At 44.6% G+C, this 19263-nt stretch overlaps 1 protein-coding gene across 5 annotated transcripts; it reads right to left on the bottom strand.

Annotated features, from left to right (window-relative positions):
* Positions 1-6335: 6335 nt before the first annotated feature.
* Positions 6336-18829, bottom strand: LOC148013451 (putative calcium-binding protein CML21). Of its 5 annotated transcripts, none has more exons than XM_087667789.1 (6): positions 18597-18829; positions 18325-18407; positions 8946-9131; positions 7554-7753; positions 7201-7375; positions 6336-7061 (listed from the first exon to the last, which is right to left on the bottom strand). In XM_087667789.1, the coding sequence occupies exons 3-6, from the start codon at positions 9127-9129 to the stop codon at positions 6955-6957; spliced, it is 666 nt and encodes a 221-aa protein (XP_087523915.1). In that variant the 5' UTR covers positions 9130-9131; positions 18325-18407; positions 18597-18829; the 3' UTR covers positions 6336-6954. The 5 variants fall into 5 exon arrangements, 3 of the variants coding, with proteins under 3 accessions (XP_087523915.1, XP_087523914.1, XP_087523916.1); XR_015688825.1 differs by lacking the exon at positions 18325-18407 and having other exon boundaries at positions 6339-6781; positions 6890-7061; positions 18597-18826; XR_015688824.1 differs by lacking the exon at positions 18325-18407 and having other exon boundaries at positions 6341-6785; positions 6900-7061; positions 18597-18826.
* Between the last annotated feature and the right edge of the window lie 434 nt (positions 18830-19263).

The following is a 19263-nucleotide window of genomic DNA, read 5'->3' as shown; positions in this document are numbered from 1 at the left end:
TCATTGTCTTTCTAATACACGAGAATGTCTTTATGAGTCCAAGTCTCAATCTTGGAACCTAATTCACTTGTGTAACAATTGTCTCTTATTTGTCTATGTCACTGTGAGTTTGGTCTCTATCTTCTAGCCTCCATAGCTCTTGCCATGCTCTAGATCCGTGTTTTTCAACATGGTATCAGAGCCCAGTCGGGCATGGCTTAGCTCGACTTAGCTCTTCTCTGCTCTCTCTCAGTCCCTTTTCAACTCTAGTCAGCTCAGTTCCAGCTCATGACTTCATCTCTCAACTCCACCTTCACTTGTGCTTCCATGGTAGCCATAGCCAGCTGCACCCTATCAACTTGAAGCTCTTATATCTCACTCCACAAGTGAAATCTCCTAGAGCTTCCTTTAGAAAATGTTCTCCTACTTCCAGAGCTTCTTGTTGTCACCTCAATCACTGACATCATGCAACCATAGGCTCAGCAATGTCAAAAAAACCAATCCATTGTCAGAAACCCTAACTATGACTCCATAGCCATTTTCACCTAAGCTAAAAAATCTCATCATTTTCTCTCTCTTGCCACTTGGAGCAACCCATTGCCACTTTGATCTACTGTCCGAGCTCAAATCAAGGAGGGGAAGGACCTGGAAATATCAAAGAAGGATCAATGACCCTGAACTAAGAAGATTCCTTTGACATCAACTCAGACATAGTCTTACATAGTGTGTTTTCACATTGTCATTACTTGTGTGTCTTGACACACTGTAATATGCTCTTCCACTGATAAAATTTGAGAATTCTGGAGTTGATTTGCTGCTGATCCTTGATCATGACAATGACGAACAAGAAGATCTTAATGCGGATGCAAAGCAACATTACTCTTGTTGCTCACTTGCAGTACATAGAAGTCTTGTTTACATCACTTACAGCAGGTAATGTTGGAGCTGCCTACACCAAAGAGAAATCAATGATCTTATCTGAAGACCTTGAAGATGCGCCAGACACTCTACTCAACATGCCAAAGAATGAGATGTCTTTGCTTGAGGGGGGACATGGACATGAAGATTGAAACTGCAAACAAAGTGAAGAACAAGTACAAGATTAAAAAGAGCAAGCTGGACTACACCGACAAAAAGACCTGCAATGAATTGAAGATCTATGTAAAAAGAAATGCTAAAAACCGCAACCCAAATTTTTGCTAACTTTTTAAGCCTTGTATTTCCTAGCCCAAAATGTTCCTATCATAAGCTTGTAAACTCCTCATGTAGCCTTGTACTACAGCCTCTGTACACTTTGTGAGGCCCCTATTACAGCCTCTGGATGTCCACCATGTTTGTGGTACCTACACTTAGCATCTTCTGCAACAACCTCTGGTGTTTTGCCATGTTTATGGTGTGCCCACACTTTGCAGGTGTTGCTCTCACTAAAGCCTCCACGCTTTGTACTTTCTGGTTGTGATTGAGGAGGGGTGTTGAGATATTTGCAATCACACCCCCTATGACCTCTTTGTATGAGGCAGTTCTAGGATTAGGACATGCAGGCAGATTGAATCCCATAGACACAGAAAGGAAAACTGCTGCCATCCAGCTTCTATAAAGCATTGTACTTGATTGTCACTTTCATATGGAATGAATACAATATCATGATGCTTTCCTCTTGCAGTTAGTGTCATTGTCATTGTTTGTCTAATACACAAGAATGTCTTTATGAGTCCAAGTCTCAATCTTGGAACCTAATTCACTTGTGTAACAATTGTCTCTTCTTTGTGTATGTCACCATGAGTTTGGTCTCTATCTTCCAACCTCAATAGCCCTTGCCATGCTCTAGATCTGTGTTTTTCAATAACACTCTTATTGGTGAAGGATAAAAATTCAACACCTTTCCTATAACTTTTGTGATCAAGTAGGCAAGCCCTCACTCGTAATCCATATACCCTACTTGTTGCCAAGAAAACTCATGTAATAATAGAAATCAAGAGTGTATCGAGATGGTATTAAATGTTATTTCGAACAAAGAAGATGTAGGATGCAAAATTCTACCAAGTGGAATATTTAAGTTTCAAGTGTGCCATATCAACTATGTGGAAAGATGCATTCACATAATACTCCTTGAATCTAGAGTGATCTCCACTTTTAGCAAGGGAAATTAGCCAAGTAACACCCATAACCAACCAACTTGATCATATCACATGTATCTAGTGAATAGACTAAAGCCCTACCACAACAATTACTAGTGGCCCAAGACAATAAGCTACCCCTAGTCAACAATCAAAAGGTTGATCGCCCATGTAAGACACAAACCAAACATTATTGGCACCCAAAAAAGTAAACAAAAACCACAATAAACTCACTGAGATGTGCAAGCAGTTGAGGAAGCACACAAAGAGTTGCACATGATAATACACCACATTGAGGTGGATGCCTAAGAACCTAGGTATGGCATATGGATAGCACATGGGCAATCACCACATCAGGGTTCCCAAGAATGACCACCATGCCTCCCAGAGGTGTTAGATATGCTCAATGCCCCTCCCTCGTAAGGTGCCACCAATGCTCCATCGTGCTCTAAGTTGTAAGGTCCCCATTATGATGAGATGCCATGTCTGAGCACGGGGACATTGGTTGGGTCCTGACGTGTATGTCAGATGAGGTCTATGTGACCGGATGGAAAAAATGTGACCTTTGTGGATCTATCCTTGGGTTAGATAGAGTAGTTATGCTAGTAGTAAGTCAAGGCACAATACATCCAATTACAGGGTGCCCTCACTAGGGGGTCTTAAGGAGGCTAGTGGTCCCCTTGGACGAGAGTATGGGGATAACGCCCCTGGCCCACCAACAGTAAAGGGAATACTCCCTAGAATATTACTTAGTCACGGATATGCCAACTAGACTACCTTCCAATGCTATAAGACCCCTCCAAAGCTATCGTCAACCTATCTTTCACCCAGTTAGAGTTCTTTTAGCTACCCTTAAGCTCTTTGCCTATCATCTATCTCGATCACCATCTAAGCTTCACAGTGGAAGTATATGGGTGGACAGAGCCATCTTTGTATCACTTCGTTTAAAATTAAAGCAGTTTCTATTCTTCTCATATTTATTGTGTGTTCTCTACTCCGTACTCAAATTCTATCCCATTGTGCCATGTAATTTCTATAGGAGGGCACCTCATAAAAATGCACTATAGTTGGTTGAAAAGACACTCAATTCTAATCCTAAATCCTAAGACAACATTGGAAAAACATCGATTAAAACAAACTATCTAGGTGTATAGACACACATCACAATGAAGAACTAGTCCCACTTGTGGCCAAAAGACCCACTCCCATCCATGCGATGCATCTATTCCCAAGACCTCCAACCAAAACAAAGTGTCACCTCTTAAGGCTACTAAAGTGAGGGCCAAAGCCATGGATCTAATCCAAAATGCATGATCCAAGGACCCAATTGATGCCATGTCAAATGACAATGTGGCTTCAAGCCTCAGTTGACCCCAAATAGCATGACGACAACCACCCATTAGGAAAAATACATGACTTGACAGTCAACCTATCAAATGACAACATTGTTGGCCAAACAAACTAACCTCCCAATTGTTGACTACTTTGCCTAGCTTAACCACATGTTTGAAACACTACTAGAGCCTATGAAATGATTGCCCTAGTAATTTTAGAAGACCAAATGGTAGAGATTGTCTCCCATTGGAAGACCATATACATGAGCACATCCTCTACAATAGCATGACAACTTTAGCAAGAGACACTTAAAAACCTACTAGAAAAGGGTGCTAGAGTAATTGCGGTCATCTGCAACTAGGCCTTTGTCATGAAATCTTGCAATCCATCTAAAGTAACTAAGCTTAAGCAAAAGTAGGACATCTTAGCATCAATTCTTGAACACTTGGTATGATTATTGCATTGGCATTGCCTATAATGATAGTTGCCTCATAAGACCAATGTAGAGCAATGATACACTATCAAAACTTTACATCATGACCCTAGCCATTACAATGGCCTCTCACTTAGATCAATCTTGATTTCTTGGGACCTAAGCTATCCTCTTAAACTAGAGCAACATCCTCTTTTAGACAAAATTCTTTTTACAAAAGAGTTACATGTCATGATCTGACTTGAAGGACCATCCCTATTACTTGACATTGTCAATTATCTTTGCAAGTTGCCTTGTCAACCCCTTTGACTTGGATTCCCTTGTCAAACTTAGTATAGTCCAAGCTTCTATGATTACTGCCTCTATAGGTATGCTATAACACTAACTTGTATATGTGCTCATACTAAAGCAAATTAGGGACTCTACCTATTACATCATGACCTCTCTCTCCAAGCATCATATATAGACGTGTGTGTGCTGCGCACACGTACACATGCACACGTGCGTGCATGCATGCATGTGTGTCTGTAAACCACACGTATGCAAAGCTCACCTTTTGGTAAAGTAATGTATGTGCTCATACTATAGCAACGTAGGGATCCTAGCTATAGGCATCATGACCTGTCTCCAAGCGTAAAAAGTTTTTTGGATACATGCACACACAAAATCTCTTTTATTGAGCCAAAGTGGCTTATGATGTGAAGAGCACTGAACATACATTTTGCAAAGCCCGTCATCCACATCCATGAAGCACCTAGTATTATCAAATATTAAGTTTTCAAATCTTGATTTATTACTTACATGTCCATATATGGTTACTATTTATATTGTTATTACCACACCCCATAAAGCTTTGAACTCATTATGCTATACTATATATAAATGCATATGTATCTTTAATATGGATTTGTAAAGCACTATCTCATGATACCCATTATGATTGCACCACCTTTATGCATCATAGATTGGCACATCTTATACATCATAAAACTCAAGTCAAGCAAAGGTAGTGATGGGATACATATCGGTTTCATACTCTTGTAAGAGTGATCATGAGTAAGAGTCAATGTGGCAAGATAATGTGGGAATTCAAATGGGGCAACCTATCTATTGACATGACAATCAAGAAGCTCTAACCATGGTTTGGAGTCCTATAAGCTAAATGGACAGTGAAATGCATTTGTTCCCTTCATAAAGAAGATGCCACCACCAACCCAATTGAGCATAATGTTGCCAACCCTAAAAAGGTACCAAAATAGAGATGCTAACTAAATTACCAAGCACAAAGATCCTTTATCTCTATCAAAACTTACTTTATGAGCACGTTTACATATATGCATATATGTGTGTGCACGCATACGTGTGTGTGTGTGTGTGCATATATTGTTCATGTCTTTTTATAGTTTGTGCATTTGTGTGTGATTTTAGAGTATGTATACATTGGATGAACATGTTCAGCTACCAAAGTTATTATTTCATCCCATAATGTTCAAAAAAATTTCAAAAATTCAACTCTTTTTTTACAGTATATGTGCATTGGTGTGTTTTTAGAGTATGTACACATTGCATGAGAGAGAGAGAGAGAGAGAGAGAGAGAGAGAGAGAGAGAGAGAGCCATATACAATTTTTCAAAGACTCATCTTTCCCTGATCATATTCTATATTCAATTAAAAAAGAAAAAGAAAGAGAGAGAGTATGCATGTATACTTGTTTTGCTTAGTTGTTGGAAGAGATCATAGAAAATAAATATAATCCCCACTCACCCTTCGAGAAAAAGCCATCTTTATTTCTTGAGTACCAAACTCATTCTCCTTGTGCCACATAGGCTTGGGAGCCTTTTGATTGGTTCAGGATCCCCAAGGCAACCTCTCAATAATATATAAAATCTATTCATGTGTGATACTCCCCTATGTATTGAGAAGTAATAGTTACCTTTTGTTGATTAAATCCCATTTTTTAAATTGGATAGCTAGATTTATGTGTCTTTTGGGTTAGGTTCTTCTAGTGTCTTAGTAGGTGCGACCAAGATAGCAATCCTTCAGTTGCTTAGGTTTGGAACTTCTTCCAAGGATTGCAAATGACAAAATCCCCCCTTTTTTTTGTTTACTTACATCTATGACAATTTGCTTTCTATACATCCTCAAGGTCAACATTATTCCCTTATTGTATCTGAATAGTTTATGATTTATAGTTTAAATTTTAAATACAAACTCTTTGTATATATATTTAGTAAATGTTGACCAATTTTTTAAGTTTAGTTTTTATATTTTAAATAATGTATTAAATTTTCAATAATCTTATACAATTCACTTCTTTAAGGGAAATTTTTATTCAAACATACAAGCAAGCGTACACACACATTGATACAAGCAACTCAAAGGATACTGTTTTATACATACATATATATATGTGTGTGTGTGTGTGTGTAGGTACATCTATTTTTACATATAGTTCTGTCATGTTTTGATAGAATATCTGGACATTTTCATGTCTAACCCTTATGTTTATAAGCCATACCATTTCATCTACAAAGTCTAGGAAACTTGACTGCAGTACTTGGAAGACTTGGAGAAAACTAGCTCATTAGAGTTGCATTTTTGAATTAGAAGTACAACTATTCTGGATCTTGTATTCATTATTTAGACCAAAGGATTATGTGAACACTGAAAACACAAAAACAGAGAAATGATTCCAATAGGAAGGAGATAAAAGGTCACAAAAATTAAGGCAGCCATGATCAGCAGGGGTTGCTAATTTTGTCATCTTGGGATGTTGGTTGTCCGAGTGCTTGAATTTGAATGATGTGTAGGAACCAATGCAAGTTTTAATTGTCCAAAAGTGTGTAACATGTTTCTTAGCAGAATACCTTGTACTTCAAACTCATTAAGCTGCATTTGCTGCTGAACTGCACCTGCTTGTCCCTGGCAGCATGAATGTTTGGTGAGCTAAGAGATGCAAGGACGAACAGACATGCAATTGATGGTTGAGCTTCAGATTGATAGACAAAATTAATTAAGAATGGCAGATTCCTTAACATCAATTAGAAGAGACTTCCTCACTCCACTCTTCTAATGTGGACAGCAAACATTATCACTCATCATCATCTTCATCGTCCTCCTTTACTCCCACCCAGTTTGTAAATGCAAACAAGAACTCCTTGAAAGTGATCAATCCATTGTTATCCCAATCCATCTCCTCTGACATCAGAATAATCAGATTAGGCTGAAAGGCATAGCAAACCAACTAACTAAATGCGAAGACAATGTGCCTGAAAGCATATTCCATGCACTTATACAGTTCTGCTTTCAATGAGCAATAGGAGCAAAGTAAACTCACCAAATCTTTTTATGCCAATTTGGTCATTGGACTTCTTTCCTGATGAGAACTCATTTGTGGCAGCTATTATTTCTGCCTTGCTAACATAACCATCTCCATCTTTGTCAAAGAAGAGGTAAGCATCTACTATTGTGTCAAATGTAGCTTCCAGTTGTGGCAATCCAATTCTAGATCTCTGACATCAAGATGAATTAAGGCAAACAACCAACTGAAAACCTTGCAATCTACAGTTGACATTCACAGACATGGAAGGAGACAGCCACATTTCTTATGACAATTTACAAACGACCCAGCCAAGTACTCACACAAGTCTTAGTCACCAACTAAAGGAGGTACTTCCTTAAAAGGGATACCGAGGGCCCTTCACGTGGCTTTCCAAGTAGATATACAAGAGCAAGTACAACAATAAACTCTTTGAAATCTACACCTTTGCTTGAATCCATGTCACTTTCTTTATGAAATGCTTTTACTTCATCATCTGTAAATGAGACTCGTAATTCTCTGAAGCACTCCTTCAGCTCCTCCAAATCAATTGTTCCACTTCCGTCCTTGTCTAAAAATTTGAGACTTGGGTAAGCCTCAATTAAGCTGTGGTAAAAACAATGGCAAGAAGTATGTGGACAAATCAAAGTGGCCTGTGAGGTTTGGAGATTAATATCTACTTATGAAGTCTTATCTTAGAAGTAGAAAGCGAGAGCTGATGTGTCTCCATTTGCCTCTGTCAACTCATGCATGTAATAGACAGACATTTAAGCAACTTAGCTTTGAAAATGACAAAACTAAAAACTTGGAAATGTGAGAAGTGCTCATGTATGACACAGAGACACTCGACTGCCCATAATAGTAGTTAAATTGGGAAATCCTGTTGAATTATCTCAAAGGATATCAACTTGAATCAATTGGAAGAATCTTATAGTTCTAGACTCTCAAATGCTACTCTGTTCAGTCATTGTGATCTTAGTGGCATGTCAGCCCAAAAATGTTCAGTAAAGCTGGACGGTGGACAAATGGATACTGGTGAATTAGCAGTAGTGACATTGGTCAGTAGAGCTGTCACGTAAAGGACATATCGTGCTAAGTTCAGCCTATCAGTCATACCATGGCAACAGGAAACAGGAGTACTGGATGCTAAGACAAGTGTACACAGCGCAACCTGCAAGCACGCTGCACCAGCCACCACCTAAGATTCTTTGTTATATAAAAGATCTTTTGACTGCTCTGCTGTGAATGGTTGGAATCTAACAAAGACCTTTTCACAAGGTTGTTGCTGGCTCATGGAGCTTATCTGACAACACCAAAGCAAACTCCATGCACCTATGGTATTAATCCCTCACTTCAAACAGGCTAGCTATGGAGCGGCTCCCTTGGAGCCTTGGAGGAGCTTGTGATGTTGACGCTACTAAATGTAAATAAATATAGTTTGCCACAATGGAAAATGACAAGTTCTTGTGTATTGCATTTGGCATAAAATGTTCTGGATTCTGTGGCAAATTGAGCTCTTACTGCTGTTTTATGGTGGAGTGGTCAGTATCCCAAATGAGGTTGTCACCCAGTGTAATGCCAGCATCCTCATTGGAAGCCATACATTCACTCAAACAATCAGACTCAATTGGTCTCTGTGAATGGAGCAGGGTTTTGTTCTTGTATGACTAAGAATGCAAAGATGGGAAGGTACATGCATAAATGATATTTTAGTAATTGGCAAAACATCAATCAAAGTGGATAGGCATTAAGGTTAATCTTACCAAATGTTCTGAATGTAGTCCTAACAGTCTCAAATGTAGCATCAATCTTTGGGAATTTCATTATTATACTGTTGAAAGACTTTATAGAGCTTTTTCCAGCAGCCCCTCGCTGCTTCATTGCATTCACCATTCTCAACTCAATTGGTGATGCTGCATTTGGCTTATTCTGTTTTCTTGAAAACATTCCTGTTGAAGAGCATTCAGCCAGATTAATCAGTGAATGAGAATCATACCTGAGCTTGATTAGAAAGTAAAGCATAGTCCTTTACCGAATTCACAGTCTTTTGTTCACTCATCTAGAAAAGACACACAGTTTGAGTGGATTATACCCTTGCAACAATGGTCATATGATGAACCTCATGAGACCTTATAATCTATGTGCTTGTAGTGAATATACAAAATATCTCCATAAAGAGTCAGACATTACCGCCGCAAATGCAAAACCTAAAAGGTTGGGATGCTCACCTCATAGCATGGAGGACCTAGTAGAGCACTCACGATCTACAATGGTGGATGGAAGGACATGAAGCTCTCCAATATGGTAGAGCCAAGATGACAGGATTAGTAACCATACATTCAACAAGGGATGAAATGACTTCACCCCGTCACAACTAACCCAAGGCTATGGTGAAGGCTAACTGTAGCTGCTTCATTACAGCAGACCCAATGGAGCTAGCTACTTATGCGAACACGGGCTAGGAGTGCTGTGGGAGACAGACTTTGCTGTGGGACAGCCACCAATGTTTGGGGAATCTTTTTTTTTTGGGAAGTAAAATGTGGCTGATTATATTACTCAAAAAAAAAAACTGATTACAACGGAGTGCTCATGCTCAACAAACTAGCTCGAGCTGATGAAAGTCACAAATACATCATGTATACAAGCCTGTCAAGGCCGTTTGGGGGGGATGGGGGCAAGAAGCCATGGAGGGGGGGTGTATCGCCATTTGGGGCTGCCTACCTGCATCACGAAAAACAGGTCCTGGCCGCCCCATGTGCACATGAAATAACATCGGAGCTCCTGACGAGCCTTGGACTCGCCCTGCACCTAATCCCATCAGCCGCGGAGGAGTGGATGATGGAGGTCCAAAGCTCTGCTAAGGTCGCCTGTACTGAAAGTCTCTCTCTGCCGAAAGCCTCCCGACACCGCACCTTCCAAATATGCCAACCAGTAAGACTCCCTATGATCTCCCATACCTCAGAGCAGTCTGTTGTGGGCTCCAGTACCTGGCGGATGGGTAGAGCCTCCAAACCAACCACTGCACAGGACCCTGCCTCAATAATGAATATCGTGTCCTGCATCCCAGCCTTATACAAACGGTGACTACCTTGGTTGACCGCCTACCAGCAAAAATCTCCCCATGAGATACATCCAAGGCTAGGTGCTATACGGCGAAGGATGCGGCATGCTCCTCTCCACACGAGTTGCGCTGCCTCACACGACCAAAGGCAGTGCTTTGGGGTTTCCAAAGGCTGCTGTGTGCAACGCTTACAACCTCCCTCCTTCTGCATCTAGGCAAGCCAGCTTCCCACCGCCAAGCCTCTATGTGCCACCAACCATAAAAAATACGATACCCTCCTCGGCCTCCAGCTATCCCATAGGTGGCGCCAGAAGGTCTGTCAAAACGGCTCCGTGATGCTATACTCCGCCCAGTGCCTGCTACGTGACGGCGCCCAATCCATATCCTCCTGCATCAGTACGTGTTTGTCGATCCTGGCGGTGTACTCCAGGAACCTCGGTGGCTTCTTGGCAACCACAGTGGCCGGCCATAGCCACTCTCCTAAATCCCACTCCAGCTCATCAAGTGGCCTTCCCTCCCACGTTTAGAGGCGCCATTCCCTGAGCTTCTGCCAAAAGACAAAAGGGTTCAGCCGCCAAGTCTTCCCCTGAAAGCCAATCGCCCAGATCCCATTCCATGAAAGGACAGCTATCCCCTCATCCTACTGCCCTCTATCAAGAGCCAGATGCCCCCCCTCCTATAAGGTGAAGAAGATCCCAGGTAGAGCGCCACCCACTCTACCTGCCGCCTGTACGGGGATGCCTACTGGTGAAAACCTAGTGGCCCATACCTCCCCGGGCTCTACCGGCTCTCATACCAAGGGAGCAAGGCACTCCTGAGGTATTGTTGCGTCTATCTCCCTTCTCCTCAACTCCACTCCTCTTTGGCAACCTGATACTCGCAGCAGCACCTCCTTGTCCACCATCCTGTACAACTCCCGCCATGTCTTGATGCCATGAGCCAAGCCAACCTCCCAACCAGCCCACTAGATGTGGGGGCACTCGCCAATCTGTGCCCCTTCCCGATCCCTTACCTGGGGGTTCCAGATCACTGGCTAACAGTCTATCTCCTCCTGGCACCCTGGAGGGGCTCTGGATTAGGGCCTTACAGAGGCCCTGCCAAACACAGAGCAAGCTGCGTAGGAAAGGTGATCTGGGGGGGGTGATCTGGGCTAACGTGAAGATCCATCTCACGGACGGCCTCCACTCACCGCCAAGCCTCAGTCTACAATCCTGAAGACCATCCTGTAATAGGATCTTCCAAGTTTGCCCTCCCGGTGTGAGGCCACGGACAACTAGCTTGCCCAAGAGGGCCATACTCTAATACTCTCGGTCTATGATCCCAAGCCCTCCCTCTGACCGATGCCGTATGATGGTCGCCCACGCCACCTTGGCCCTAGAATCCCTGGAGCCATATGACCCGGACCAAAAGAAGTTCCACCCTAGGCGGCGAAGCTGCACTACGCAAGATGAGGAGAAGCACCACATGAGGCAATGTACCAGGCTGTTGCTAGGAGGACCTGGTTAACCACCAAGGCTTGGCCGGCTAGTGACAGGCGAGCCGTGCTCCAGTAGGTTAACTTCCTCCGAATAGAATTGAGGAGTGGAAGAAACTGTTAGGCGGGAGTGATGTCGAGTCCCACCTGGAACCCTAGGTACCAGACGGTCCTGCCCTCTGCTCACCCATCTAAATCCCAGGTGGACGCCCCACTCCGTGCTAGAGTCCGGGTCTGTGAGGAAACCAACCAACTTTCGCCAGTTGATTTTCGCTTCCGCTGCAAAACAGAATACCTCAAGAGCCAGTCTCACTCTCTCCAGCATCAACTCATCATCCTCTATATAGAGTGTTGTATCATCTGAATACTTTGAGTCTAACAACTCAATCTCCTCCCTCATTGAAAGTCAAAGGCCGCATAATCCGCTCACACGTGACCAGAGGAAGTGAGACATCACCTCTGCAAAGAGTAGAAACAAGTACGAAACCGGGGGGCAAGCCTTGCTGGATTGATCTCTCCAACCGAAACTCCTCCCCTCGCCTACCACCTATGAGAACCCTATTGGTGGCCAATCTGTAAAGTGCGGAGACTCCGCAAATCCAAGCCTGGGGGAAACCCAACCTCACCATGGTGCTCTCTAGGAAATCCCAATCCACCCTGTCATAAGCTTTCTCGAAATCCAAGAGTAGTACGGCCAGTCTCTGCCCACTGTGCTGAGCCCACTCTGTCGCCTCAAAGAAGGTGAATACATTGTCTAGGATGCTCCTATCCTGGACAAAGCTTGTTTGTGTGTCATGGATGATGTTTGGAAGCACGGGGCATAGTCGCCTACCAATCATCTTTGCCAGTGCCTTATAGACCACTAACAATAAAATGATTAGTCTCCACTGGGAAAGCTCCGACCGGTCTCCCCCTTTGGGGAGCAGACTAATAAGGCCTGCCGAAAGACTCCCTGGCATCTATCCTGAAATGAAGATCCCTTGGAAGGCCATAAGTAGGGGGTCCTTCACCCCTTCCCAGTAGATAGTGAAGAAGGCCTTAGAGAGGCCATCCTCTCCTGGGCATGTCTGCCCGTCCTGTGTATGGAAAGCCTCCTCTAGCTCCTTCTCTGTGAAGGGGGCTAGGGGGGAGCGTCCCATCTCCTCTGTGAGGAGGGATGGGATGTGATCCCAAACTTGCTGTCTACATCGTTGTCTTCTAGTTGAGGCTATCTCTTGCTGAAAAAGTCGTTTGTAGTAGTCGGTGTCAATCTCCATCACCTCGTCTGGGCTAGAATGAGTCCCCCCATACTGATCTCGAAGGCTGCGTATCTGCTCTCCTGAGGTGCGAGGCTAGTGCACCTGGAAAAACTCCCTGCACATCGTGTCCCCCTTCCATGCCCAAAAAGCTGCTGAGGTGCGGAAAGAGAACTCTGAGCACCTATCCTCTAGGCTAACAATGGCTGCTCACGCGGCACCTCCTATGCATGGAGAGTGGGATCCCCTGGTGCCTCTTCTAATAATCTCTGCGTGGCTGCAAGGTCCCGTCAAAGTGCTCTCTCCTCCTCCCAGTTCTATTGCCTGGCCTGTATGGCTGCCTCTTGGTAGATTTTGCTTGACTCGGCTAGGACCTCTACAACCTCATCTGCGATCCGGTCCCTCTCGCCCCACTCCCTGGTCCAAATCTGCTCTATCTGTCTCGTCACCTCCTCCCTCCTATAGATCAAGTCAGGGATCCGACAGGAACGTGTCTAGGGCAAATGCTGGGGAATCTAGTGTTAGGAGAACCAGACAAAGATCCAACAATGTGGTGCTTGCCAATTGCCCAATCTGGCCTCCACAAGAGCCTCCCCACTCTTCCACATTAAACCTATCCAATCGCTCCAGCAAGACTCCACCTAGCCGCCTGTATCCCCAAGAGAAGTCCAACGACCTCTCCCTCCTATGGAAGGCAGGGTCTCTCCAGGCATCACGTGCTCCTACTGCCAGTAGAAAGACCCCCCATGCCTCCTGCTCCTCTCCAACCATGCCCTGGTAGTTTCTGCCTTTGCCCTACTGGTCCTCCAAAGCCTCCAGGTTGTTGAAGTCTCCTCCAATGATCCAGAAATCCGCCTCTGGGAGTCCATCTGCGATCTCCACCCAGAACCTGCGGCGTGCCCTAACCTCCATAGGGGCATTGAGGACTCCAAGGCAAGAGTTCCCAATATCCAATCTGATCCATAGAACCCTCTCTCCCACTATCGTCCCATAGTCTCGTACACAGGCGATGAGACTCACGCCAATAGAGATGCATACACCTCCACTCCGGCCGTGGGCTCCTATGGCGTGCTCACAGTAAGTGTATGAGCTGCCCAAGAGTACCTTCCCTACCCACTGGGCCTGGGTGGGAGTGAGCTTGTGCTCTTATAGAAGAAAGACGTCGATCCGTCCGGCAAGGGTAAGCTACAGCTCCCACCGAACAATCAACTTCCTGGAACCACGTGCCCCATTGTAGTGGAGACTATTCACATTCCAAGATGCAAGGTGTAAGCTCATGGGGAAACCTGCGACTGACCGAACAGGCATCTGTTCAATGTGGAGGCAGATGATGAGGAGGAAAAACTATGGGGCATGCAAGTACGCTTTGCCGTAGGTCTGGATGGCAAACTCCAATCCCCCATGGTGACCCTCGGCTAGACCATAGGGGTGATTGATGCTCTAGGCGGTACTATCAATGCGTCAATCAGTCATGCTAAGAGTCGTGATTCTGTACACTGGTAGAAACGGGCCGCTTGTGCTAAGGGCCACTCAATCACATCCCTCGGAGCTCTCCACTGTGGGGGGGCTCAAAAGATAATGCTCAAGTATGGGACCTCAGCACCAGCCCACCAGTTAATGTCCATCATGCAACCAAGCCACTGCTGTGCAAACAGTGCTAGTTCTTCTTCTCCCATCCACTGGGAGATGTGGTCCGCCACCTGAGTCTTCAACTCCTCCTCTACCTAAGTTGTCGTCCAATCCCCTGAGTGAGAGGACTGAAGGAAAAAAGCGTAGTTTGGTCCATCCGGTGGTGCTAGTAGATGGACCTTACCCCTCCTTGACTTACGAACCACGAAGATCCCCACCTCTAGAGATAGTGGAAACTCTCCATGCTCTGCAACTCTCACGTAGGACCATGGGCCACTATGGAAGAACTCCTGTGGCAACAGTTGTGCCTGTCTCGGAAAAGTATGACGAGGGGCAAGGGCAAATAAGCTAGTGGCTGTGTCGAAAGGGGAAGACTGCTGGAACAAGGAGAATGTAGGCGTGTGTAGCTCATTGCCTTCTATGGGAGGAGAAGAGTGGGTCTGGGGGGGATCACCTGAACTGGGTGCGGATCAGGGGGGTGCTTGACAACAGAGGTGATGGGGGGGAAGAGGATCAAGGGATGGTGGGATGGTCGGAGATACGTTGGGGGGGGGGGGGGGGGGGGGGTGTGTGGATGTGGGTGTGGGGGCTGTGGGATCTCAGGTGAGGTAGTCTGTGGCGTGGGTAGTGGATGTGGGAGACTCCGGCCCTGCCGGGTGGGGCAAGCAAGGGGGGGCTGCGGAGTGCTCTGCCAAGGAGGCGTCGCTCACCCTCCTACCCCCTATTGTCAAGGCTGCATCTAAGGAGCTGGCTGCGGCCCCCCTTGCCGTCTCTCTCCCTGTCGTCTCTAGACCCATGTGAAGCCGTCAACTTCCACCTACGGCCCTATTGGCGGAGCTGCCTTGGCTTTAAAACGTGTATAATCTGCTGCTTGATGCCCAAAGTCGTAGCAGCGCAGGCACTGCCCTGGTTGCCCAGTCACAATGACCTGCTACCTAAAGGAGTGACCTCCTGCCTCAATCTCTAGGAACTTTGGTATACTCTTTGTGTCTTTCACGGCCACTCGTACCTTTGGGACTCCTACAGCTGTCACTACGTCCGTGAAGGAGGCAAGAAGAACTGTGCCGAAGAGCTGTCCAAAAGTCCTCCACTAGCTGGCGGTACTCTACTGTCAGTCCAGGGAAAAGTAAGGTGACTGGGTATCTGAGAAATCTGTTGTGGAGCACAAATGTCTCCACTGTGAAGCCGCTATACCAAGGAACCATGTAAGTGACCCCCTTCGTGGAGGCATAGGGCGAGCTCTCCACTAACTCACGAGCTGCGTCCGCAAAGGTAAGTCGAACCATGAAGATCCCTCGGCCCACGAGGATTGCCTCCATGATTTGCGCTGTGCCAATGCGCAGCATGGAATGGAGCCAATCCTGCAGCTAGACCCTCGATGGGGAGCGTCCGACCACCTAACCAAAGATTGTTGTTTCTTTCAACTTTGGCTCTGTGGCACGCACAGCTAAGAGTTGTTCCTCAGAGAGGATGATGCGCAAGGTGTTTGACTAGGGGGCACTCGCAAAATGCGCCAACGTCTGACGAAAGGTTTCCATTGCATGTCCCTGCTGGGAACCCACCTATCACGCTGCAATGCTGCCCGGGGGGGGGAGTTGTTGGAGGTGGGTGTGTGTGTGTGTGTTTGGGGGGGGGGGACGGGCACAGGCGGCAATTCAGTCAAGACCAGGGGGCAGCGATGTGTCGCGATGGCGGGAGCTAGTTTTCGTTCGATCTTTCAGCCCATGTGCTGCTTGTTTGGACTCTGTGTGTTTGGGGAATCACCTGACATCCTTATTGACAACAATTAACATTTTGTTCCCGAGTTGAAATAGAGCTTCATGTGTAGTATAGATAAATTATTTTCATCTCTGAGTAATCCTCCTCCTCCCTTCAATGAATGATTCACACCTACCACCATGTGCGAGATAACCCTGAACCATTCTTTGATTCATCATTCTAGACAATGGTTACCTTATTTATTTTTATATTTGGGTAATCCTCTTCCTTCCTTCTATAGATTACTCACACACTGCACCATGTGAACGGTAACCTTGAAACATTCTTGGGTTCATCATCCTAGACACTGATTATATTCATATTGAAGGAAACTGTCTATCCAATGAAGTTTGTTACTGTCCCTTGAGTTATACAAAGTGCATTGATATTGAGCACTATTTCTATGTTGTGCAATGAGTGTTGAGAGCAGCTTTGGGTGTCTACACTTGCACACAGAGCATGGCCTAGGGTGAGGTGGGTGTCTTTCAAATGTCACAAGGTCCCATGGAAAGGTGGGGCACTAACCTTGAGAGCAATTACCCACATAGTTGGTGGTGATGGAGCAGAGGCTGATGATGCATTGATCTATTTGACAAACTTGGATCCATAACAGATGCAAAGCATGGGCTTCTGAGTTTGGGGACCTCTTCTACACATTATTTATTCAATGAGGATGACCTATGCAAAATAAACAATCAAAGAAAAGTAGTGGGGTGACACATCATGATGCCAAAGCCTTCATCAATGTGAGCTGCATGCTTGAAGGTCACATCTGGCATGTGCATGAAAAAGACACAGACAATGCATCCGAAGCCTAGGGGAAGCATGTTTTGTATCACTAGGCCTTACTAGGTTATGGTTATGAGAGTCTAACTCCACCATTTTGTAAGGCACTGCAAGTTGAATAACTTGAAGAGTCAGTTGGCACTAGTTCTCACGTTGATTTTTTCAGCATGTATAAGAACAATCCCACTTCTCTTGGTCATTAGTCAATCAGATGCTACCTGTGTGGCATGAGTTGTCTGAGATTTTACTTCTGATATTTGCAGATGCTTGACTGCTGCAGCTGTTCAGGGAACAGAAGCATACCTGGCAAAATACAGCTCTTGTTTAAGTAGGTCAAATGGGATTGTAACAGATCAGGTCCAACCTCTGTGAACAGTAGCTTCACTTCGAGGGAGTCGGCAAGGACAAGGCTGTCATTCAACCCATAGACAAGAAAAAGACCCAATATCATGCACATCAGATTTTCTAAGCAGGTCCCAAAGTCTCCTGCAAGGCTCAAGCAATCTTGATGGTTCCAGTTGGGCACATAACCCCCTATATTAACTTGTACATGTGACTATTTTCACATAATGGAGGTTGTCTTTTGTCCATGTAGAATCAATTTAATGGCCTGGACTGTAACTGAGATAACCCAAACATGGGAAAAATGATTTGCAAGATGTGCAGGTTAGCCATATGCATCTTGAAGCGATAAATCAGTGACAATGGTGTCCAGTCTATGGCCCCTTTATATGGGGTGCAATACACAAGAAGTTTAAACAAACTCCCACTAAGGATTCCTACATTGTGAATTATGACAACACCATGAGCTTCTGAGGGAAGGTTCGCATACCTGGCTAGGTGCATTTGGTGACGGCTCCCTGCCCCCAACTGCACCTAGCTAGGTGTCCTGGACTGCCCGCCATCAACTGCAACTAACTAGGTGTGCAGTGCCTCTGAGCAGAAGCTCATAATGTTGAGCATTATATGTCTAAACAAGGGAAAAGAGCCTGTTTTCCCACATGGAAAAACGTCAAAAACTTCTGTGATATACCAGTAGAAACCTCAGTGAGAAATATAAGAACAGAAACAAGATTCAAGAAGAAGCTAGCTAATGGACATATGTGCTGGGTCCAGAATACAGCAGTCAATTAGGGTGTATGATAATCCCAGGCAAGAGACAGGATTGAGAAATTGACTCATCGTGATGCTCACGGTACCTATGAAGGATGTTTCTCAAGACCCATCAAAATTGCATTTCATTTTATCGGGAAAAAACATCAATACCATTTCGTTTTCGTATCTGCACCACATCACCTCAAATTAAGTGTAATGCTCGGAACAGACGATGATTATTACCCAAAAAAAGAAAAAGAAAATAAAAAAATGATTCTGGTGTGTGCAGCACATCACCTAAATTTTCTTACGATGCTCAGAACAGACAATGATTATTACCCAAAAAGAAAAAGAGAGAAAACGGGTGGAATCGTACCTGGCGGATTAAGAGAGCAGAGAAGAACTCTGCTCGGATCTTCTTCTTCTTCTTTTCCTTGTTGTTTGCTTTGTTATGAAGGAGGGGCTTTGATCTGTTGATAATAATTAGAATGGGGCTGCTGCAGTCACAGAGTGTTGGGGGTCGACGGAAGAAAGAGTTGGCGAGGCATCACGACTCTCCATTTACCCCCGCAAAACTAACGTTTGCCTAAAATTATGTTACACGAGTATAAAATCATAAACCTCTTTCGAAAAAAGCTTAGCCGGTTTTCTAGCTCTCATAAACCTCTTTCGAAAAAAGCTTAGCCGGTTTTCTAGCTCTTAATGTTGCGGAGACAAAACTGAAATTTAATTACATAACACGGGAAAAGACGGGCTCGCTTCAACCTAGAACTTGTTCACCTTGACAAAAATCCTTCTCAATTTTTTGGAAGAAGGAAATAAATTCTCTTCAAATTTCTCAAAATATAGTTATATTTGTTAAATATATATATAAGATATAACCATCTCAATAGGGGATACTTCCCTCTCAAATGATGATGAAAAGGATTTACTTCCTCTTCCTCAATTTTTTTTTCTCGAACCTTGCATAACAGGTGTTGGGGAAGGCTGGCCTGGCACATGTTTAGATTCCTTTCTTGTTGACCTTTGCGGGGTAAGAGGGC

The sequence above is a fragment of the Lygodium microphyllum genome, chromosome 26, assembly GCF_053477565.2.
Source record: "Lygodium microphyllum isolate KBCC chromosome 26, Lygodium_microphyllum_v1.1.10, whole genome shotgun sequence".
Taxonomy (NCBI): domain Eukaryota; kingdom Viridiplantae; phylum Streptophyta; class Polypodiopsida; order Schizaeales; family Lygodiaceae; genus Lygodium; species Lygodium microphyllum.
The sequence above is the reverse complement of the archived record's forward strand: the minus strand, read 5'-3'. Positions and strand labels throughout refer to the sequence as shown.

Coding starts and splice junctions, on each gene's coding strand:
- LOC148013451 (XM_087667789.1), bottom strand. CDS start 9,129: ATGTTTTCAAGAAAACAGAATAAGCCAAATGCAGCATCACCAATTGAG. Junction 7,376..7,553: donor AGCCACGTGAAGGGCCCTCG/GTATCCCTTTTA, acceptor TCTTGATGTCAG/AGATCTAGAATTGGATTGCC. Junction 7,062..7,200: donor AATTGGCATAAAAAGATTTG/GTGAGTTTACTT, acceptor TTCTGATGTCAG/AGGAGATGGATTGGGATAAC.